This window comes from Mesoplodon mirus (assembly GCF_964341445.2).
Source record: "Mesoplodon mirus genome assembly, chromosome: 15".
Taxonomy (NCBI): Eukaryota; Metazoa; Chordata; class Mammalia; order Artiodactyla; family Ziphiidae; genus Mesoplodon; species Mesoplodon mirus.
Window position 1 is genome coordinate 56,093,998 of NC_138991.1, and position 24,953 is coordinate 56,118,950.

General features: G+C 42.5%; 1 protein-coding gene across 3 annotated transcripts in view; it reads left to right on the plus strand.

Moving 5' to 3' along the window:
• The first annotated feature begins 719 nt into the window (after positions 1–719).
• TXNDC11 (thioredoxin domain containing 11) overlaps positions 720–24,953 on the plus strand; it is a 67,521-nt gene continuing 43,287 nt past the window's right edge. The window contains exons 1-5 of one of the 3 annotated variants that reach the window (XM_082600416.1): positions 720–1,101; positions 1,475–1,578; positions 8,871–9,087; positions 12,802–12,899; positions 16,340–16,469. In XM_082600416.1, the coding sequence (XP_082456542.1) occupies positions 859–1,101; positions 1,475–1,578; positions 8,871–9,087; positions 12,802–12,899; positions 16,340–16,469 (792 nt within the window). In that variant the 5' untranslated portion in view covers positions 720–858. Of the gene's footprint in view, positions 1,102–1,474; positions 1,579–8,870; positions 9,088–12,801; positions 12,900–16,339; positions 16,470–24,953 lie in introns of those variants that run through there. The other 2 variants (XM_082600414.1, XM_082600415.1) reach the window with 2 other exon arrangements.

A 24,953-nucleotide genomic window follows, 5' to 3' on the forward strand; every position in this document is an offset into this window, starting at 1 on the left:
ATGCTCCGCAACGAGAAGCCACTGCAATGAGAAGCCCACGCACTGCAACAGAGTAGCCTCCGCTTGCCGCAACCAGAGAAAGCCTGTGCACAGTAACGAAGACCCAACACAGCCACAAATAAATAAAATAAATTTATATAAAAAAATCCTCAAAGCAGCTCTGTGAGGGTGGTACTGATATCACTCCCATTTTACAGATGTGTAAACCGAGGCCGTAACCTCTCCCGCCTCACTCCCGGATCCGCGGACACTTCTCGCCTCTGTACATGTTTTCCGTTCATTAAGCGGGGACAATAAATGGCACCTACATCCTCTGGAGCCTGTAGTGATATTAGCAGACACGACTGCTGTCACCATCGCGGCTCTTTAAACTCAAGGAGCCAAACAAGGACTCCCTGTAGCCCGGGGCTGCTGAGGTCTGCGCTGGGTAGATGCAAGGATAGGAGTGGCCGGACGCTCGGCTCCGGCGCCTGCGCAGACTCAGTGGACTGGGTACCTGAGCGAGCATGTGGCTACGGCGGCTTCGGCGCATACGTCAGGGACGGGGGCGGGGCCTGTGGGATTACGCCGCGGCTGTCCCGCCGCCAGCGGGGAACGGATCCGCGCAGACTCCGTAAGCGAGGGGGCGTGGCTCTATGGGGGCGTGGCTGATGGGTGGTGTCCACGTAGCCTCTCGGGTGGGGGCGGAGCCGCCTGCGCGTGGGCGGGCGTCGCGTCTGCGACGGGGCTGACGTGGACCGTACGGGTTAGCTGCCTCGGCGAGTTGCGGGATTGGGGCGCGACGGGCCGGGCCGGGCCTTCGGGCCCTTGGCGGTGGCGGCGGTATAAAGCCGGCGACGGGGAGCATGTAATGTCGGAATGCGGAGGCCGCGGCGGCGGCGGCGGCAGCAGCAGCAGCGACGACGCCGAGGACGAGGGTGGCGGTGGCGGCGGCCCCGCGGGCTCCGGCTCCCTCAGTCCGGCCCCGGCTGCTTCCTCGGAGGGCCGGCTCCGCCGCGGGCTGCGCGGCGCCTCCCTCATGGCGCGCCGGCGGCCCGAGCTGCTCTGCGGGGCCGTGGCGCTCGGCTGCGCGCTGCTCCTCGCACTCAAGTTCACCTGCAGGTGAGGCGGCCCGCACCCCCGGGCCCGGCGCCGCCTCGACCCGGCGGGCGGCGCGTAGCCGGCTTGGGCCTCGGGGTCGAGGGTCGTAGCGGCCTCCGGGGAAGTCGGGCCTGACTTTGCCTGGAGCGATGGACTTGACCCTCCTCCAGCATGCGGCCATGCCCGCCGCGTTCCCTTCTCTCCGGCCAGCGAGCCATAAGGCGAGGTTTTGGGGTGCTGCCCGGCGCCCCTTCCTCCCATTTTAATAGCGAGGAAGGCGGGCCAGGTTCCGAGCTGCTTGTCAGCTGTTGGGGTTTCTTGGGGGTGCACCTGTCACTTCTGCCCAGGCTGCAGGACCTTCATTTATCACCCATTTTATTTCCCTTATGCCTAGGCTAGGCGTAGACAACCTTTAGCGTCCCACATGTTGAGAATTCATGCACTCATCGATATAGCGATTATTTATCCGCACCTCTTGTGTGCGGAGCGCTCATCCAGGTGAGCGATGAAGATAAAAAGTCCCTGTTCTCCATTCCAGGGGGTGGTACAGACAGTAAATAAGAAAACTTAATATAATTTTAAAGAGCTTCAGTAAGTGCTGTGCAGGGAATAGAAGCGAAAGGGGCAGAAAGGCCTTCCTAAGGGAGCTGGATAGAAAACGCACCCACGAAGGGGAAGGGGCCAGCATTGGGGAGATCTGGGGGAAGCGTCCAGGGGAGAGGAAAGAGCAAGTGCAAAGGTCCTTTGACCTGAGGCTGGACAAGGCTGGTGTTTTCCTGGAACTGGAAGGAGGGCCTGAGTAGGCTGGAGTGTAGTGAGCAGGAAGAGTGAAAGTTAATGTCTCTCTTTGGGAAAGTACACAAATAGAAATTTTACTTTACATTTCAGGAGTGCTTTTGGGCTCCCAAATCCACAGTGTATCTCCTGGGACTCCAATTTATACATCTGTGGTGCCACTGACTGGCGTATTGGCCACGAGGAAGATTTCAACTTGGAACATTTTTATTGAGTTTGTTAAAGACAATATGTGGCTCCTGTTGTCAAAGAGATGTCAAAGGATTGGGGATTGTAGTGGAAAGTACAAATTATAATGACTGTCATTGAGCATTTGCTATGTGCCAGGTGCTATACTACCAGCGGGGTTTCTCAGCCTTGGTACTGTTGATATCTTGAGTCAGATAATCCTTGTTGTGGCGGGCTGTCCTGTACATTATGGGATGTTTAGCGGCCTCCCTGGCCTCTGCCTACTACATGCCAGTACCTACTGCCTGCTCCTACCCCTCCACCCCAGTGTGACAACCAGAAGTGTCTCCAGACAATACCAAATGCCCTTTGGGGAACAGAATCGCCTGTTTGAGAACTACAGATTACATGAATGCATTTAATTCACTTAACACATGATCTGAGAGCCTAATATGGATCACTTAAGTCTCAATCCAGTAAAGTCTGGATATACATACTCTTACCCTTCCAATTTACACACGAAGGAGTGGAGCTTTGGTCGTGATGCAAAACTTGCCCCAAATCACATCCACCTAATAAGTGGCTGAACCGGAATTTGAATCCTTTATTGTCAGCAATTAGTCTCTTTACCTGGTTCTTTATCACGTCCTGCACAAGGAAATTAGACAAAGTATTTTACAAGGTAGAATATTGCAAGGTGGTATTTGGATTCAAATTAGGAGGAGAGGTTTTCTCTCCTGCAAGGGTTGGGGGGCTTACTTGCATCACTTTGTCCATCTATAGTAATAACGTGCGGTGTTTGAGAGAACAGGGCTTAATAGATATGAAAGTGCTTTGAGATTTCAGGAAGATGGAAGAGTGTAAATCCAATTACTAGAGCAGACTGAGCAAGGTCCCCACCTACTTCAGGCAAGGAGAGTGAATCAGTGAACAGGCTGCTTGCCTGTCCAGCTTCTTTGTGTGCCACTGGCAAATTTCACAGTCTTTTAATAGACTCAGATTGATTTTTTTAGAGTCTCCTTTGATGGAATGGTGTCATGATACTACTTTATCGCTCTACAACTGACTCTAACATTTCTGCCACTCTTTTCCTATTTTACTTTTAAGATCTTTGTGTTAATGAGGACAGAGGCTTAAAGGAGAGTAGAATTTTTTTAAATTAATTTTTATTAATAGCTCCAGGTCTGAAATAGGTGACAGCCCTCTTCACTGTCTTGTTGCTTAGCTGAGTTCAAATCAGATAACATTAAGAAAAGGTTGATTTAGGGTTGAAACACTATGAATAATTGTGCATTTCTGGGAACTTAAATCTCTGTGCTACCTGCTTTTCTATGCATTGAATCTCCATGACTTCATCCTCACTTTCCTTTTACCCTGATTTGTGGGTGTGTTTTTTTGTGGGGGAAAAAATTGTGAGTGTGTGTTCGTGTGTTTGTCTCTATTATCTCTATATGTATTTTGCTTTATATATTCATTTTGCTTTATTTCGTTTTGTAAGCTCAAAGCTGCTTCACATCCTTTGGGAGGAAGTGTAGAGTATGAGTCTCATACAAAAATTGGGAGTTGCAAGAGGCCTTCCTTGTTTGCAGCCAGCTCTTGAGTTTTTGGTGCCTGAGATTTACACTTCAAAGCTGCAGGAAATCTTTGATCTAGGTATAGTTTCTTAAAAACGAGAGCAAATTTAGGAGTTAAATGGAAACTCGTGAATGTTTCTGTTGGGGCAGAGGCATATGTTTCTCTGCTCTGGTTAATGTTTGCTTTTTGACGGGCCATGGGTTTATCTGGCTCATTTACTTGAGGAGCTGCTCTGAACATGCAGAGCAACAGTACTAAGTTGATGATTATCCTCTGTTTGACTGTCACAGACCTACATTTTCCCTCAGATTGCGTATTTAACTTTTAAGACGAAATTTGAATAGTAGAAAAATAATACCTCCAAAGAGGAGCATTTTTTACTTGCTGAGAAATGTGTCACTTATTCGCTGCAAGACCTCCCTCCCCTCTGCATGACTGTCTTCTTGTCACTCAGGTCTTAGCTTAAAAAATACCACCCTGGGCTTCCCTGGTGGCGCAGTGGTTATCTGCCTGCCAATGCAGGGAACACGGGTTCGAGCCCTGGTCTGGGAAGATCCCACATGCCGCGGAGCAACTGGGCCCGTGAGCCACAGCTACTGAGCCTGCGCGTCTGGAGCCTGTGCTCCGCAACAAGAGAGGCCACAACAGTGAGAGGCCCGTGCACCGCGATGAAGAGTGGCCCCTGCTCGCCGCAACTAGAGAAAGCCCTCGCACAGAAACGAAGACCCAACACAGCCAAAAAAAAAAATAAATAAATTTATAAAAAATGATACCACCCTGCCCACCACCCCATTGAGGAGCTTCCAGGTCTCCTGTCTCATCACTGTGTTAAATTCTCCACAGAACATGATCATTTTGTGTGGTTTTATGTTTGTTTACACGTTTGGTTGTTTGCCTGTCTCCCTTGAGAAAAGAAGCCCCTTGAGAACGTGTGCTTCCTCCTATAGCCTTGTTTCCTGTAGAGCAGTGCCTGAAGCACAGTAGCATTTGCTTACTGAACTTTTTTTTTTTTGAATTATTGTGTAAGTGACTGTTTTTCAGGTTATGAAGATATTTTACATAGACAGATCTCCCTGATTGCAGAGTTAAAATGTTAGTGTGAGTGCATAAATAGGAGACTTGCATTTAATAGCAACCTTTAACAGCATTGCTTTGTGATGTTAATAATTTTTGGTTAAAATGGGGAAGCAATATATTTAAAACTGTCTTAACTCAGGAAGCTGACACCTTCTAGATGTAGAGAAGGGGGTGGACTCTTTTCCTCAAACTAAGTGACCCAAGGCTTTTAGAGTAGCTTAGGTCTTGGGTATTTCTGTGATTTCTCTTTCGATTCTAAATATCTGGCTGTCTGCTGCGTATCTCAGAGCTAGCAGCACATTCCTTCCTGTGCCTCCTTCTTTCTACTTTGCTGTATTCTGAGAAACCAGATTATCAAGTTCATTTGCACACGTGTAAAGTGAGAACACAATTAGGTGTTCCTTAGAATCACCCCTAGTAAGGCAAATGGACCTTCTGACATTTTTTAAAATAAATAAATGTATTTATTTATTTACTTATTTTTGGCTGCGTTGGGTCTGTGTTGCTGCGCGTGGGCTTTCTCTAGTTGTGGCTAGCGGGGGCTACTCTTGTTGCAGAGCACAGGCTCTAGGTGCGTGAGCTTCAGTAGTTGTGGCACGCGGGCTCAGTAGTTGTGGCTCGTGGGCTCCAGAGCGCAGGCTCAGTAGTTGTGGCTCACAGGCTTAGTTGCTCCATGGCATGTGAGATCTTCCTGGACCAGGGCTCAAACCCATGTCCCCTGCATTGGCAGGCGGATTCTTAACCACTGCACCACCAGGGAAGTCCCTGACATTTTTTTTTTTTTTTTAATAAGCAAAGCAAACTAATTTATTATCTCCTTCACAATCTGTATTAACAGAATGTATTTTCATACCTTCATAAAGAAACATTACAGCTCTATGTCTCTTTATACAGAAGATAAGGATTACAGATATCTAAAACCCTCAAGCTTGCCACCAGGATTGAATAAAAATAATTCATGGTCAAATGTTTTTGAAAAATACAGATGATAAAGCATTTCTTATCAGCAAATGGTTTAGCAAATGTTGCCTGGCATTTCTTTTATTCATAAGAAATAGACCATTCAGGGCATTTCCAGTGAACACTATATATGTGCCAGGTACTTTAGTAGAACCTGGGCTCTCTGGAACTTTGCGCTGCAAGCCGGCTTCCTCTAGTTGCGGCAAGCGGGGGGCGTCCCTGACATTTTGATTCTTTTAGATTGTTCTTAATAATATAATATACGTCTGTATGGATTTATGTTTAATTTGCTTTCACATAGGTTCAGGTAAGGTGTAGGATAGGTTTGTTCATTTCACAAATTACTGAACTTCAGAGTACTGGGAACTCAGTGAGGATGTAACAGTGAAAAAGAGAGCCAGGATCCTTGCCCTCATGGAGTTAATAAACAGGTAAAATAAGTAAGTTACAGATTATGGTGAGGGCTATGAAAGCAACTTCTCAGCGGGAAGCTGAGATAAAAAAATTTGAGAGCCGCCTGCTTCTGGTAGACTCATCAGAGCAATCCTCACCAAGGAGGTGACACACCAGCAAAGCTTTTTGCTAATCAACTTCATTGTAGTATAATTTACATTCAGTAAAATTCACACATTTTACATGTATAGGTCCATGACTTTTGGCAAATGTAACCACCTCCATTCTCTTAGTCAAGATATAGAACATTTCCTTGTCCCCAGAAAATTTCCTCACTACCCCTCTGCAGTTAGCCTTCCTGCCCCACTCCCAGCTCTAGACAACCACTGATGTGATTAATTTCATTATTGGTTTTGCCTGTTTTGGAATTTCATATAAATGCACTCGTATGTATTCTTTAGTGTCTGACTTCTTTCATTCGTTATAATTATTTTGAAACTCATCCAGTTATAGTGTGTATCAGTTCTTTTTTTTTTATTGCCGAGTTAACATTTAATTGTAAGAATACACCCCAGTTTATTTATCCTTTCACCTAGTGAGTTACTACAGCTTTTTTATGCTTACTATTTATGTGGTTTATTTTTTCCCATCCTTATGTCTTTATGTTCAAAATGCTTTTAGATGGCATATGGTTGGGTTTTGCTTCATTATCCAACCTGGCAATCTCTTCCTCTTAATTGGGTGGTTTAGTCCTTTCATATTTAATGTAATTATTGATATGGTTGGGTTTATGTCTACCTTCTGGCTATTTGTTTTCCATTTGTACCTTCTGGTTTTTGTTCTTTTCTTGGTCCTTTTCTGCATTTTTTTCCCCCCTGCACCTTGGGGCCTGCGGGATCTTAGTCCCCCAACCAGGGACTGAACCCAGGCCCTCAGCAGTGAAAGCACAGGGTCCCAACCACTGGACTGCCAGGGAATTACCTCTTTTGGGTTAATTGAATATTTTTTAGCGTTCCATTTTTATTTTCTCTATTGGTTTCTTAGCTAAGCTGCTTTAATGGTTTTATACTATTTTAATGCAGATATGTGGACAGCTCAAGGCATTTACTAGGACTCTTTAACTTGGTGGGATGCAGCTTGAGCCGAGACCTTTTTGTCTTGATGGGGATATAGTGGCAGCTCTGTGACTTCTGACTACTTGTTTAGTTTTATTTTCTTTCTCCTCCTGACCTTCTGGGAATCTCAAATACGTACTTAGGAAACCTGTTTTCCAGTAAAATGGGCTGTTGCTTTGTTATTCATCTTTATTAACCTTCGGATCATGACATATATCTGGAGAAATCTACATTATTATTTAATTATTACTTTTGCCTGAGTGCCCTGGGTAACTACAGGCCAGCTCCAGCCAATAAACTTAACGTGAGTTGATTGTAAGCATTTCCCATGCCTATTGGTGGTGCCACATGGGCTCCCTCCCCTTATTTCTGAGTGACTCACTGGTGGCTCTGAAACCCTGGAGATCAGTGGCTTTTGTGGAGAGCAAGGCTGCAGAGAGATAAGGATGGAGTCTTTTGGGTGGGGGAGGGAAGGATCTGGATTATTCAGAGTCACCGTTCTCAACTCTTCCTGGTGGTCTAGTGGTTAGGATTTGGCGCTCTCTCAAAGACACCCTTCTCTTCTGCTCTCCACTGCCCTCCCACCCCATACCTGGGCAGACATTGTTAAGAATCGTTTTTGTGGACTTCCCTGGTGGCGCAGTGGTTAAGAATCCGTCTGCCAATGCAGGGGACACGGGTTCAAGCCCTGGTCCGGGAAGATCCCACATGCCGCGGAGCAACTAAGCCCATGTGCCACAACTGCTGAGCCCGCGTGCCACAACTACTGAAACCTGCGAGCCTCGAGCCTGTGCTCCGCAACAAGAGGAGCCACCGCAATGAGAAGCCCGCTCATCACAAAGAAGAATAGCTCCCGCTCACCACCACTAGAGAAAGCCCGCGCACAGCAACGAAGACCCAACGCAGCCAAAAATAAATAAAATAAATTTTTTAAAAATCGTTTTTGTGGGCTTCCCTGGTGGCGCAGTGGTTGAGAGTCCGCCTGCCGATGCAGGGGACACAGGTTCGTGCCCTGGTCTGGGAAGATCCCACATGCCGCGGAGCGGCTGGGCCCGTGGGCTGCTGAGCCTGCGCGTCCGGAGCCTGTGCTGCGCAACGGGAGAGGCCACAACCAGTGAGAGGCCCGCGTACCACACACACACACAAAAAATTGTTTTTGTTATTTATTTATTTATGTTTTTAAATTTTTGGCTGCGTTGGGTCTTCGTTGCTGTGTGCGGGCTTTCTCTGGTGACAGCAAGCGGGGGCTACTCTTCGTTGTGGTGCGCGGGCTTCTCACTGCTGTGGCTTTTCTTGTTGCGGAGCACAGGCTCTGGGCGCGCAGGCTCAGTAGTGTGGCTCGTGGGCTCTAGAGTGCAGGCTCAGTAGTTGTGGTGCATGGGCTTAGTCGCTCCGAGGCATGGTATCTTCTCGGTCCAGGGATCAAATGTGTGTCCCCTGCATTGGCAGGCGGATTCTTAACCACTGCACCACCGGGGAAGTCCAAGAATCGTTTTAACGTGTTATTCATATCTTGCATTCTCTCAGCCAAATGTTGCCTTAACTTAGCACAAAATATTGCTTTTATACTCCAGGACAGTGTTTTGGGAACTCCATTTTCTTTTTCAAAAGAAGACTTTTCTTTTAAGCTTCATTCTTCTTCCACACAGAGCTGTTGTTAGAAGAAGATAAACTAAACAATCTTGTTTGTGTTTGCTCTTTTTTTAGTCGAGCAAAAGATGTGATAATTCCAGCAAAGCCACCTGTCAGCTTTTTCTCCTCGAGGTCTCCGGTTCTTGACCTCTTCCAGGGGCAGCTGGACTACGCAGAGCACATTCGCCAGGATTCGGAGGTGGTGCTCCTGTTCTTCTACGCTCCGTGGTGTGGACAGTCCATCGCCGCCAGGGCAGAAATTGAACAAGTAGCGAGTCAGCTTTCAGACCAGGTAATGCTGACATTCAGCCTGAGAATCAAATGACCTTCAGTTCCTGTGCAGGGCTGGTTATCCCCATAGAGACACGTTACCCAGATGGCTGATTTTGCCAGGGTGACGGCAGGAGCCTTACTTCGTAAATTGTAAAGCCTTCTATAAAGAAATAGAATTTCTGACTGTGATGGTCATAGTTGGTCAGAGGCAGGAGAGGGAGGAGATTCTGCAATTCCTTGTGATGCAGGCCAGTGCTTATCTCAGGGTGCCATGCTGTTTGGCTTTGGTGGGAAGACTGAAAATCCTCATTGAATATACATTTGATATTTGCTGATTAGTTATTTTATGTAAGAGGAATTTATGTATCATGAGTACAGTCTAACTAGGCAGACCTTTTAAATCCCGGGACCAGAACTATGTTCAACAAATATTTAATGAATGCCACCTTTGTGTTAGATAAGAGGGATATATAGGCAATTGATATATATGCCTTCGGTCTGGCAGTGGTTTTTAATCCAGTGGATCCCCGTTGTCCTTATGTATGTATTTTATGATGTCCCTTTTTCTGTCCTCAAAAGGAATTCATAGATGATAAAACTTCCCTATACATATTTCAAAATAGCCAATCTAATGTGCTAATTGTAACACAAAGATGGAGGAAAAAGAAAAATGGTGTCTAATTAAATCACATGTTGTTTCAGTATGTTAAGTGCTGTACCTTTATGTAGAACCACTGTGAATGGGACAGTTACAAATGCAGGCCCATAAAAGTAGGATGTGTTCACAACTTAGGTGCCATGAGGGCATTGCTCTCAGTGATTTGACTTTTCTAAATGGTGAACAGCTCTTGGTAAAGTTCTGAACCAAACAAAGTACTTTCTGCCTTCAATTAAACAGAAGTTGTCTTCCAAGAAATTCATTGAACACAAAAGCCACGCTTTGGATTCACATATAAAATGGAGTTAGGTTCTGAGCTTGAATAATAACAAACAGGTTTCCCTCAATATTAGTATTTGGCAGGACATTTAAAACTGCTCTGGGTGATGTGGATGACTATTCCCTGTGCAGAGCAGTTTTGAACATTGCAGGATATGTACCACAGCCTCTGCCCGCTGCATGCCCTATAGCTCCTCCAGTCATTGCAACCAGCAGAAAAGCATCCCGCAGATTTCTAAGAGGCTGCTGCTGACACCCACTGATCTGGGGTAACTTGTGGTGCAGCTGAGTTCCAGAAGTTCATTTGGAACTCTCAGTTGGTTTTTCTTAGAAACAATGTTATAAATGGTGGCTAGGCTTCCTGCCCAGCCTGCCAAAACCTTTTTAACTGTTTTATATCCCTGAATGTGTACCAAGTACTATTTAAATAGAACTCTTCATTCCCTATAACATTGATTCTGAGGGGGTTGTGATTTTGTGTTCCAGCTTTGGACCCATGGAATTGATCTGTTCCTTGTCTTCCCTTTACCCCCCTCTCTCACCCCCCTTAAAAATGGCTGATAGTGGGCCTCCCTGGTGGCGCAGTGGTTGAGAGTCCGCCTGCCGATGCAGGGGATACGGGTTCGTGCCCCGGTCTGGGAGGATCCCATATGCCGCGGAGCGGCTGGGCCCGTGAGCCATGGCCGCTGGGCCTGCGCATCCGGAGCCTGTGCTCCGCAACGGGGGAGGCCACAACAGTGAGAGGCCCGCATACCGCAAAAAGAAAAAAAAAAAAAAAAAAAAAAATGGCTGATAGTAACTAAGCCAGCACTTGCAGGGAGGAAAGGACTCTAAGGGAGCACCGGGAGGCAAGCTTAAAGGAAATCACCACTTTGTCAGTCATTCCCCAAGTTTTCTGAATTTAGAGAACTTGGGGAAAAGGGGAGAATCTGTTGTATTTTAGGGTAAGTGTCAATTACTTGTTATCTTACTGTCAGTCTAGGGAATATGTCCTTCAGAGTGACTATAGGGATGGTGTGCTGGTGTGCAGGCCCATGCTGTTCCTCAGGACAGCCCTGCAAGCTGATGCTGGTAGCCTGGTTCCTCTGAAACAGGACCTCAGGTTTAGAGGGCAGAGTGGTTTGTTAAAGGTCATGGGACAAGTGGTAGAGGTTACAGTGCCGTCCACAACTGATGGGCTCTGCTTTTTTCAAAAAATTTTTTTCAGCTTCTTCTAAATTGAGAGCTTATTGTTCTATGTTCTCAGTAGGGAAAAGGACTGGGTTCATTTTTAGAAACAGGCAAAAATTTTTTGCGCCACATTTCTTAATAAAATTAGCATACACGGTAGATTGTGCCCTATTTTTGAGATGTCAACCTTAGTAAAGATATTGTTGCTCTTCTTTCTAATAGATAGACTATAATAGGAGCTCTTGAGAGTTTCCACTAAGTTTTGAGCAATATTGCTATCTAAATATAAGGCATCTGAAAGTGACTTTTCATTTGTAGTCTTCATATGTTTTCAATATTTTATTATAAAAAATTTTAAATATATAGCAAAGGTGACATATACCTGCCACTTAAATTCTATCACCATTTTATTACACTTGTTTTATCATGTGTTTATTTATCTTACCATCCCTCTAATCAGTGGTTCTCAACTAGAGGCAGTTTTGTCTCTCAGAGGACCTTTGGGACTGTGGAGAGGTCTTTGGTTGTCACTACTTGAGGGGGATGCTCCTGGTGTCTAATGGGTAGAAGCCAGGGATCCTATACCATGCTGCATCCAGTGTGTGGAAGAGCCTCCCCTCACCCCACCCCCAACAAAAACAAACATAACATCAACAAAAAACCCTGTAACAATTCAAGCCCAAAATGTCAGTAGTAGCAAAGGTGAGACACTCTGCTACAATCTAACTGTTAATCCATCTTATTTTGGGTACATTTCAAAGTAAATTGTGGACATTGGGATACTCCTCCTTAAATACTTTAGCATTTACCTATAAATACATACTTAATCCATATTTTGCTATCTAATGGTACATTTTAGGGCATAGCTCTAGTCATCTATTATCTTTATTCATTTTTAATATAGTTATTAAAAATGGTCCTTTGAAATTTGTGATATTTCATCTGTAGGTAAGATTTTTTTCCTTCTCAGATGCTCAGTTTGACTAACAAAAGACACATCCTACTACTGAGTTTTAGTGTAACCATGCTTAGAAAAAGTTTGTTGGTGGGGCTTCCCTGGTGGCGCAGTGGTTAAGAATCTGCCTGCTAATGCAGGGGACATGGGTTCGAGCTCTGGTCTGGGAGGATCCCACATGCCGCGGAGCAACTAGGCCCGTGAGCCACAACTACTGAGCCTGTGCATCTGGAGCCTGTGCTCTGCAAGAAGAGAGGCCGCGATAGTGAGAGGCCCGCGCACCGCGATGAAGAGTGGCCCCCACTTGCCGCAACTAGAGAGAGCCCTCGTACAGAAACGAAGACCCAACACAGCAAAAATAAATAAATAAATAATATATTTAAAAAAAAAAAAAAAGTTTGTTGGTGTCATTCACTTCAGAATTTGAAGCAAATCATTCTCCTCTTGGGCCAGACTCCAAAATATTCAGAGTCCTAGCTGGACACTGTGGACAGGTGTTTTTCTTTGTCCTTGTCGTGGTAAATGATGACCTTCTTTGAACACTCAAAACAATTTTTTTAATACTTTCTGTTTCAGAGAGGAATTGTTCCATTTCTATAATTTTATCTTTTAAATCTTGGCAATTTTTCAGTTGCTGTTTATAGTTATTTGAAACCTTCTTTGGCTTGCAGGTGTTGTTTGTCGCAGTTAACTGTTGGTGGAATCAGGGGAAATGCAGAAAACAGAAACACTTCTTTTATTTTCCTGTAATATATCTGTATCATCGGAGGTAAGAACTTTCAAGTAGAGTTTCTAATTCCAATTAAGTTTATCAGTTTCAAAGTGAATTTTGTTATATTCACTGTAGAAAATTGAGAAAATACAGATAAACAAAAATAAGTAAATAGAAGTATCTGTGATTTTATTAGCCATTCATAATCACTGTGTTTTGATTTATATCCTCCTGTGAGTATACATATCCACCCCCCCTTTTTTAATTAAAAAATGGGATCATGTAGTAATATTATCTCTTCAACTGCTTTTTCTTTATTTTGTGAACACTTTTTCATGTCATTACATATTTGATAGCATTGTTTTTATTATACCAGTTACTCCATTGTGTGGCTGAACATTTCAAATGCTTGAAAAGTATTTTATGGTATAAAAATATACAGACGTCCTTATCCCATTACCTGGCAGCATAGCATAGTTAAGAGTGTATCTAACATCTTTTCAAATTGGGAAGAAAAAGACTACAAGTCCGCAATCCTATAATCTATCATTCTGAAATCCAGAGAGCTTTTAAAACCTGAAAGACTTCCATGAACTTTGTCCCCAAATGCATTCATCTGGCCTGAAGTACCAAGAGGCCACCTATAGTCTTTATACCACATCAGGTGCCACTGTACTCATTTTGCTGCAAAAATACTGGTGTTTCATTTTGGAGAACTGCCCAGACCTTGCTGTGGGTGTTATGTCTAAAATCTGACTTGAAGGATTTTGGAGACAGGAGATGGGATTCTGGACTCTGTGTAGTATAATTGGCTTGAAGTTTGTTACTGCTTGTAATTGGCTTGAAGTTTGTTACTGTAAAATGGTTTAAGAAGAGTTCACCAGTAAGAGCTTTACTTTGTTAGGCTTTATTTCCTCCCTCTAAAATTCCTGGGCCTTAATCAATTGGGATTTATTACAGACATCAACAGACCATCATTTGTGGATTATCTGTCATCTTTCAGCTCACTCCCATGTCTCTAACATAAACTTTGTTTGGAACAGAGTGTTGTTTCTCAGGAGCTATTAAATAGTACTTGGGCAAAAACACGCTTTCCTACCCTATCTCCACCCTCAAATTTTCCTCTGGGTATAAGAACAGTTTCTCAGAGTGACTTTCTGATGTTTACTTTTTTTTGTTTTCCTTAAAGGTAAGTGTAAGGTGTTAATACTTGAAGGATCTCGAAGTCAGTGCTGTGTAATGGGCGATAAGCTTCCCCTGGAGAGATCCCTGCATTTCTTTTTTTCGAAATAGGAAATAGGGCACAGATGGCTAGCAGGGAGTGTAGGTCGTGCAACTGTATGTAACCAGGCCAGCTGCCCAGAGGTAGACTTAACTTGATGTGACATTAAAATAACAAAGAGTTCCCTTGAATTGAGTACAAATGTCATTTTGGGATACGTGGGTGTGTAACATTGTCTTACACTATTTGTTTTCTTAGTTTTATAGAAAGATTGGAAGGACATGAAAGGAACTTTAGAAATACTTAGTCCAACCGTCTCATTTTACACATGAGGAATTTGAGGCTGGTACTTGCCTTGAAGTGCTTGCCCCTCATCTTTGCCTGTTAAACTTTTACTTGTTTAAGTCAGTTCAGACCCATTAATACCCGTTTCAACATCTACCATTCCCGATGTTCCAAAAATAGAAGAAAGTGCTAAGGCACAGAGATACCCAAAAGGTAGCCTTTTCATAGTCTATTTAAGAATCTTCAAGTCCTCTGTTTTATACATACACATATGAATGAATGTGTTCCTTCAACTAAACTCTCCTGTGAGCATTTGGTAGTCTTGAGGTTCTTTTCGCTAATGGTGGTTGCAAATATGGCCCTTGAGTCTCATCACTGGACAGACCACTGCTCTTTGTGTGTGTTCTTGCTGCTACTGTTTGTGTAACGGCTTAACTAGTGGTAGCTGCTTACAGAAATCAACAGGCTTTTCTGTTTTGTGAAAGTAGATTCCATTGTTTGGCTTGTATTGATGCCAGTTACAAAGGCAGTTTACAGAAGGCTCTGAAGCAGGGAGTAGTTTTCTCAAAACACTCTGTGCGAAAGTTCAGCTGCCCTAGGTCCGCTTGTCCTAAGGCAATGGCTATAGTGTGTTGGCAAAACGTGTCCTACATCCTGCATCCTGGGATCGTCTCATTATGAGTCACTGGGACCCTTGTAATACGGTACCGGGGAACCTCAGCAGAGTCTGTTTGCTTGAGTAATGAGGTTTCCAGATCACTTGCCTCCTTTTTGCTCAACAAAATGAGTTACCAGATAATTTTTTTGATTTCTTCCTTTAAATTAAAAATTGGTGGTAGTTGATGGGGTTGGTGGTGGTAGTAATTTTAAAACTTGAATTAGTTAACAAATGAGTTGTAGTAAGTCTTGAATTGACAGAATTGTTCACCCAGTCTCTCAGCTGTGCATGTAAAATGCTATTTTTACTTTTTTCATGCTAATATTCCTCTGTCTGGTATCATATTCTGCAGTGCACACTGAAGAATTGTGTTTATCTCATCACATTATATGTGTGTTAATTTCTGTAACCATATATTATAGTTATGTGATCACCATTTATACATTTCTTTACTGTGCTCTATTGTTGCTATTAATGGTAAGCTTAATGTCAATTTCTATTTAGAGAGAAGAATGGTTATGGAATTGGTGAATTTCACCATACTCCCTCACCCCCACCACATACCATCCAATTATATTTGAGCAATGTCTCTTTTGTGCAAGATTGAAGAAAGCCATGTGGGGATTCGGATTAGCTTAGGATAATGAATGTTGGAAGCATTGCTTAGCAATACTAAATCAAATTCCTGTGCATTCCCAAGCACAACTGGAGGGGAGAATAAGGAAGATCGTTTGTATAAGTCCCTGATTTCATACCTTCATATAATTTTTTGTTCTTGTAATAAAGCTTTAAATAGGTTTAAGTTTCATTTAGTGATCCTTTGTGTAAGTGCATCTAAGAATATTTAATAACTACTTTTTAGTAGGCCAAGGACCAACTGCTCAACTTGTTCCTTATTTTGGAGTGACTTGGAAAGTCTGCCCCTACGTCCCCCCCCCACCCCCAATTGAATTGTGTAGTTAAGATCCTGGAATCCTTTGGCATTTGGTCAGTTTCCAGGGTCGCCTGTCTGTTTTGTTTTGTTTTTTAAAGAAATATTGTGAGAATTAATTTTTTTCAGAGACTAGAATGAATGTTCTTTGCTCTGAAATTCAGTTTGCAGAATTACGCTCATATAAAAAAGTAACGGCCACTTGTACCCCCCCTTACATAAAATGCTTGTTCTTAATTGGCCCTCCAGTTACCTCCTGAGACAAGGGAGGCTACTTACATATGAAACAGTTGGGATCCTAAAGCAAGACTTTTTCATTTTGTGATGTTGATGATTTCAGGTATATATTACAGGTTTAATGCGTGGTGTATTATTTTTAATTTTTATTTTTTTGGCACTAGTTTTGGACCAATCGAATACAAAGGCCCCATGAGTGCTGTTTACATTGAGAAGTTTGTCCGCCGTGTGATGAAACCACTTCTCTACATCCCATCTCAATCAGAATTACTAGATTTTCTCTCAAACTATGAGGTACCTATCTTTCCTATCTTCTCCCATTCCCCCAGGCTTCACTGAGTTGCATTGGATTGTTTATATTAGAAGAGTCTTTATACCTCCTGATTTGTAGCAATTAAAAGATCACATTAGAGATAAGCCCCAATTAAATGCTTTTTGAGATACTTGATTATAGGGATAGTTTGGCCAAGTGAGTTTTTAGAGAGTAAAATACTTGCAAAACCTTGTCCATTTTTTATTCAGGAATTTTTAACAAACTTTCAGTTTGTCTCACAATTAAGTTAGAGTATGTAAAAATTAACTTATAATTTATATGCAGCTACAGATTTCTAAAAATTTTATCTGTTGCTTACAGCATTTTACTCAGATCTCTGGTTTTTCTTGTCAGTTGTAGTTTAGCTTTAAAACAAAACAAAACTAGGAATATGTTCCTTTCTGTTTTATTAAGCGCATAACAATTTCAAGGTTCATTAACAGAAAGTTTCCTAACATGGCTTCTCTACTGCTTTCCCATTGCCAGTCAACCCCTGATGGATTATTTTGGTAGGATCCTCAGTGCATGTTCAGGACAGCTTATTGAGAGGCCAGTATAAAGCTTAAAACAATCTCAGTAAATTATAAAAATAGTTCCACAAAATAATCCATTGGATCAAGTGTAAAATCATACTGGGGCACAAGTAAAAATGATACTTAGCTACAACAAAATCAAGACCATAAGTACCTGACAGAGATAAAAACCATATGAATCCACACCTCAGTAATTCAGAATTTAGGAATTGTCACTCGGTTGAAGTTTACCTTTTGCACTATGTATATTTTATGTAGGTAGGATGTGAATTTCTTTCCCTAGAACATCATTTACAGCTTTTTTCAGTTATGTTAGGAACACTTTGTGTTAACTATTAGCAGATTCTCTAAGCAGCAGTGTTACTATCTAGTTATTCTGCTTGTAGTTCTCAGATGTGCATTAGGGTGAATGCTTCCTGACTCTTATGTGGATAAAGGGTGGGTTTCCGTGCCCCTCATGGGCTTGCTCCCGTTTTGCCTGGGAGGCTCTTGGGCAGGAGCTATAGTAGGAGGCAGGGCGCCTGGGCCTAGTCCCTTTGGCAGCACTAACTGGGTCTGTGACTTGGGGCAGGTCACTCATCTGTCAGGCGTCAGGGCCTGGGAACAGGGTTTTCTTGAGATTCCTTTTAACTTTTAGGTGCAATGATTGCGTGATGTGGGTTTTCACATAGATTTGCACCAGATGACAAGCAGTCACTGGAGGTGGTCCAGCAAAATGGTGAAGAATCGGGACTTGGACAGACTTGAATCCAAACTCATCTCCACCTTATTAGCTGTGTGGCCTCCGGCTAGTATTATACTTAACCTCTTTATGCCTACATTTCCTCATCTGTAAAACAGGGATGAGATTTAAAAAAAGAAGGAAATGCCTGCTAGAATGTAGTCCTAATAAATGAAAATTTATCAGTGAAAATGACATTGTGGAAAAATCCTGGATATTTAGCACTACCGAGAGAGCTCAAAATGTGCACAACACCTGCCGGAATTCCCAGCTTACATTGATATAAACACCTTTTGTTTGTTTTGTAATTAGATGATAAAAAATGACCTTTAAGGGCCAAGAGTTCTTCCTTCAGCTTAGCTTCTGTTGGGACTTTTATAGAACACCATGCCCAGATTGGTACCCTCTGTTTTCTTCTTTAAATTTTCAGTCAGTGTCTCCTAAAAAATAAAGAAATGGGAGAAGAGCTGTGGAACATCAAATAGCATACAGCATGTACTTACCCTACACCAAAAGAGTGTGGAAAAAATTGAGATTGTTTAGCCTTAAAAGAGCACAGAGAGGTGGCTTTATTATTATATCCAGCTCTATCAGAGATTTGTATCCAGAGAGTTCTGAGCCAGTTCTTAGCAGAGGTCATGTGATAAGACGGACTCAGCTAGCACTCTGGACGCTTGGGTTTTAGCCCTGACAGAAATCTGTGATTTCTGCATTTTATGCAGATTTCTCATCTCTGAAATAAGGGAGTTGGCTCAGATAATCCCTCCTGACTGCTGGCTTTGGTGAAGTTTAGAGGCTGGAAAGAGGCAGACAGAAGAAGGTTCATCATTTGTGGTTGGGAAAGTATTTTTGACACAATGCCTTTGAGCATCTGTGTCAGAGATCTTTCTACTCCTTTTTTATTTATTGCCTCTAAGATGTTTGTAGTGCCTTTGTAGTTGGATCTGCGGGGGAGACAAGTGCATGGTTATGACTGAGCAGCCAGGATGATTCCTGACCTTGAGCCTCTGCATTCTTTGCACCTGCTTTCCAGCAGCACTTTCAGAGATTATGCTCCAAGTCTGACATTGAGTCCACACGACATTACTCAAGGTTGTTTTTTGGCAGCCCACTTAATTAGAAGATGTACAGCAATGATGAGACTGCCTTTAAGATGAGACCCAAGAGAGTGCTGCCAAGCTGGGACGCTGTATAGCTTCTGTCAGCCTTTCAAGTGCCTCCCGAAAGCTGTAGATGGCTTTTATCGTGTTGGAATCATCTTTGCTGGGCTTCTTTTCACGGAGATGAAATAGTTGGGTTGACAAGAGGCAGTATTTGATTAATTGTGAAAGAACTCGGGAGTCAAGCCCAGCATGGTTTCAAATGTGAAGCCATTTATCTTGTGAAACATACCAAATACTGCCTAGGAAGAAGTGATGTCAATTTCATTTACTCTCTGTAAGATAACATAAAGACAAAATTCAGGATCCAGAAATGAAACTACTGTCATGGTTTTTGATAGTTGAATAAATAGGAAAGGTAAAGGAATTTTGGGAGGCCCCACTCTGGAGCATAATATACTTTTAGACATTCCTCTAAGTTAAGGTTTCTCAGCCTCAGCATTAATGACATTTGGAATCATATAATTCTGTGTTGTCGGGGGCTGTCCTGTGCTTTGCAGGATGTTTAGCAGCATCCTTGGCCTCCACCTACTAGTTACCAGTAGCACCCCCCTCTTACTTGTGACAACCAAAAATATCCAGGTGTTGTCAGATGTCCCTTAGGGGGGCAAAATCACCTCAATTGAGAGCCACTGCTCTCAATTATTGTTTCCCCAGATAAGGCCTTAAGGATGCCCTACAGGTCCTAGCATAAACACGTTTTTTCATGTAGCACACAGAATGCCACAATCTAATTGTTGCAAGTTTATCTGCCTATAACAGTTATCAGTAGAAAGAAGATGAAAATTAAGCAGTGCCTTAACTACAAAATTCTGGAGTGTTACCTGTGGGGAGCTAGAGCCAGGAGTGAGTTTTGTTGTCATCAATAGATGTCCCTGATATTCAACTTTCTACTCAAATTGTTTGTCTGTACCATAATCCCCCCCCCAAAAAGTATGCATCCTAAACGTGTTAAGGGTATTGATGATTTAAAGAAGTCTTAGTATGAAAGATACTTGTTTTGATCAAGAGCCTTGTCTCCTAATTTATATTTTTTATATAGAGTTCAATATCAAATGTGTTAAATTTAGGTATACCAAAATTGGGCTGAAATAATTATTTAATGTTTCTGTGGCACTTCTAAGGTTTGTTAGGATGGCTTTGTTTTTTGCTTCTATCTCTAGATGTGTTTGTGACGTCTTATAGGAGTGCATTTGATAATTTCCCCCTCATTTTAAAAAAACACATTGATTATTCATAAGTTTGTCTCTAATCCAGATATTTGTGAATAGTTTGGATCATCATAAGATTGTGTAGTTAGGGTTTATTACTTGGGAAGTGATGATACCCTGAAATTAACAACTTCCTATATTGACATAAACTTTTATTATACGTATACTGAACTCTATTCACATATGCTTCTATTGCTATTATAAAGAGGAATGCTCTAATTCTAGCTTGGTTTAAATTTTTATAAGTCCTACAGATGAATCCTTTTAAAAGCCTGTTTCAGATGATTTGATAATGAATTACCTAGAAGAGTAGAAGTTTTTAACCAATGGAAAATATTTTATTTGACTTAGACATCTCAAACTTACCCAAATCAGATCGCACATCATTCTCCATATTTTTATGTTTATAAAATATGACACTGAAACCAGATGCAATTTTTTTTTTTAATTTATTTGGCTGCATCGGGTCTTAGTTGCGGCACGTGGGATCTTCCTTGCAGCATGCGGGATCTTTCATTGTGGCGCACGGGCTCTTTGTTGTGGTGCACAGGTTTCTCTCTAGTTGTGGCGCAGGGGCTCTAGAGTGAGCGGGCTCAGTAGTTCTGGTGCACAGGCTCTCTAGTTGTGGCACACAGACTTAGTTGCCCCTCAGCAGGTGGGATCTTAGTTCCCTCAGATGTAATTTTTAGGAAAACAATTTTGCCTTTAATTTATTGAACATTGTAGAAAGACATTAAAAGAGTGATTGTTACAAATACTTGATTCTGTAGATTCCAAAATACTTTAGACATTATTAGCAAACAAAAAATGAGTAGACTATGCATTGGTAAGTGCCCTTCAGTTTTCAAGTGCTTTTACTTCTAATCTTCCCAACAGCCATGTGAGATAGATGGAAATTGTAGATCCTTTCAACAGATTAAGAAGATAAGGTACAGACTGGGTGTGATGTACCCTAAGTGGAGACTGGACTGTAGCCTAGGTCTTCTGGCTCCCAGAATTCTTCCTTGTATACAAAGGAATGTTTAAGGTCTCTGACTTGAAACTTCACTATGTATCTAGAGGTTAAAACTTTGAATATTTAATTATTTAATGTCATTTTTGAATCTTCCTTTTTCATGAAAGAAAAATTTTGAAAGTCAGCTTCTTAATTTGACTGTAACTTTTTTTTTTTTTTCGGTACGTGGGCCTCTCACTGTTGTGGCCTCTCCCGTTGTGGAGCACAGGCTTCGGACGCACAGGCTCAGCGGCCATGGCTCATGGGCCCAGCCGCTCTGCGGCATGTGGGATCTTCCCAGACCGGGGCATGAACCCGTGTCCCCTGCATCGGCAGGCGGACTCTCAGCCACTGCGCCACCAGGGAAGCTCTTGATTGTAACTTTTTTCCTTCATCTTTAGGAATGGTTCTAAGAATAATTAGCGATAAAGGATGGGCCATGGCTATTGACTTACTGTTAAAGCAGTAGAGTTTTACAATTTCCTGTTATTAATTGGGTCATTAGCATTTATTCTGCAGAACTGGGAGTGTTCTATGTATGATAATCACAGTATTGAGGCTGGGTAAAGTCCAAAATTTTCTTCCCAGATATGCACTAAAATCATACCTGCCTTATAAATAACGAATGTAGCTAAAACTAAGTGGACTTTCTGGCGGACACCACAGAGGGAGATCAGGAACTTTAAATCATCTTGTTGCAAACCATGTTAAGAAATTCTGCTTTCTTCATTTACTCCAGTTGTAGAATTCCTCTTCCTTGAAAGTTCTTCATGCATATTTAAGATACAGACAGGACAATTTAATTTATTACTTGTGGACAACATAGGCAGACATAACCCAGTGTCATTTTTATTTTGGATAGACATTAAGTTGATTGGAAAGGGAATAGGACCAAATACGGTAATGTCACTTTCACAGTCACAGTTTTAGGGCTCATTTGTTGGTATTTTTTAGACACATTTTTCTTAAGTATCAGTATCTTCTACATCAATAATACTTTCTGTTTTATATTTTAAAGAATGTGACAGAATTATCTGATTTGTACCTTATAATCTACCCACCAAATGCCAACAGTATTATTTAGAACTCATATATCTGTAGCCAAAATATTTTTGAAATCTTTTCATGAATTTCTATGATTTATCTATTTAAGAGCAGTGATTTAGCACACATCCATTCATCTGTTCTTAGCAGCTTTGGTAAACCAAGTTGTTTTAAGTGAGGTAGGAGAAGACTTGGGAATTGTTTGGAGGGAGAAGCTGGGCATTGGGTAAATTGCCAGGTGACAGAAACCTGAGCACTTTGGAGAAAAACCTAGTAGACTGCCTGGTACCTGCTGTTATCCTGTTGTTTGTCAGTAAAAGTGTTGTTTGTACCCTGAATGTTGCACACATAACTTGATACTGTTTCTGTTAACTCATAGTTCTATACGACTGTGAATTAAGTAGCTTTAACTTTTCTAAGTGTGAGTTAACGTTAATGCAGAAATATTTCAATTGCCATTGAGGAAAAAAACACACCGAGGTAACTATTCTCTTGGCCACTAGAGGGCATGTACACCGTCTGCTGAAATTTATGCCATACCGCAAATGGTGCTCACTTAGGAAAATAAATATTTTATGCCGATGAGGATATGCTGGCCTCCTATAAATAGCCTATTTCCAGCCTCCTCATTATAGGAGGTACTGAATATACTGTACATCATTAAATGGAGTTGAAACACACAAACTGGGTCAAGTTATAATCTGGTACTCATGCTTTGTTCTTCACTAAATTGTAAACTCGGTGAGGAGGAGCTTAGTCTTATTTATCTTTTTATCCCCATTCAGTCTTTAACAAATGTTTATTTTGTGCCTGCTTTGTGCCAGGCACTGTCTGAGCTGCAAATGTAGTGATGAACAAGCAAGAGCTTGTGTTTCATGGAGTTAAAATATGGAGATAGGGGACTTTCCTGGCAGTCCAGCGGTTAAGACTCCGCACTTCCAATGCAGGGGGCACAGGCTTGATCCCGGTCGGGGAACTAAGATCCCACGTGCTGCGCAGTGCGCCAAAAAAAAAAAAATGTGGAGATAGACAACAAACAGGAAAATAAATAAACAAGATGTAGGGGGATGAGTAGTATCCCCCCAAAATTTGTGTCCACCCAGAAGCTCAGAATGTGGCCTTATTTGGAAATAGGGTCTGTACAGATGTCATTAGTTAAGGATCTCAAGATGAAATCATCCTGGATTTAGAATGGGTCCTAAATCCACAGGGAAGAAGGCCCTGTGAACATGAAGGCAGGGACCAGAACGATGCAGCCTTAAGCCAAGGAATGCCTGGAGCCACCAAAAGCTAGGAAAGAGGCAAGGAAGGATTCTTCCCTAGAGCCTCCAGAGAGAGCACAGTCCTGCTGCCAACTTGATTTGGGGCTGCTAGCCTCCAGAACTGTGAGAATAAATTTCTGTTGTTTTAAGCCACTAAGTTTGTGATAATTTGTTATGGCAGCCCTAGGAAACAACATACAAGGTAATATTAGGTAATAAGTGCTACAAAGAGAAATAAAGACAGGTGATAAGATAGATATGAGGGCAGGGAGGGTGGGCATAACTATTTTAGAAGACAGAGAAGACCTCTCTGAGGCAATTTGAACAGATACTTAGAGTGAAGCCTGTGTGCTATGATCCATCCCTGTGGAAATTTGGGGAAAGCGCTCCAGGAAGCAGGAGCAGTAAGTGCAAAGGTCCTGAGGGAGGAACAGGATGGGGGGGCCAGAGCAGAGAGGCGAGCGGTAGGAGATGAGGGCACAGAGGTGTCTTGTGACTGACTGTGGTGTGTCCTGATTACACCTTTGATTAATTGGGCAAATGAAGGAAAGAGGAATGCTGGCAGTTAGGTTCCTGTGGCTGTTCTATTCACCTGGCAGCCGTCCAGGCATTTGGGAGGGACTGATGGAAACACTGCAGCTGGAACCTGAGGTTGGACCATCTTTACATGTTGATGAGCATCAGAGTGAGGAGGGACAGCCTGCGTGCCAGCAGGCTTCCACTCCAACCTCAGCCCAGGGTCAGGCTGGCTCACGTGCTTGGCCCGCTCATCTGAAAGAGAACCTCAGAAGTAAGAGGCAGGGGGGCCAAGGTGTCTGCTGTGAACCAGCCCCTGGGTGTATTTGCAACCCAGCAAACAAGGGGTGTAGACCTATGTGAATATGCATGTGTTTTGTTCCCCAAACTTCCCTTTTTCCAGATTTAAGAAAGAACTATGGAGGAAACTCTGAAATGTGTAATCATTTCTCAAATACAGCTTCGCCTGGAGAGACACTGAAACTTTGGGGAAATGATTGCAAAATTTATTTTACCTAAAGCGTAACCAGAGCCAGTTTAATAACTTTTAAATGATAATTTGCAATAGAAATAAACAGATAACTATCACTTCACTTTATTTCCTCTTTTTATTATTTTGAAATGTTAATTTTAAGTTATATCCTTAAACATGCCACTTTTCAAAGTTTAATACAGACTCACAGTATTGTGAATATTTGAAAAATGGTACCTAAAATATACTTTGCCTGTTTCTTGTGTTTTATTTTATATATATATATATTTTTTAAATTAATTAATTTATTTATTTTTGGCTGCATTGGGTCTTTGTTGTTGCATGCGGGCTTGGACTTTGTCTAGTCGAGGAGAGTAAGGGCTACTCTTCGTTGTGGTGCGCGGGCTTCTCATTGCGGTGTTTTATCTTGTTGCAGAGCACGGACTCTAGGTGTGCGGGCTTCAGTAGCTGTGGCTCGTGGTCTGTAGAGCACGGGCTCACTAGTTGTGGCACGTGGGCTTAGTTGCTCTGCGAATGTGGGATCTTCCCGGG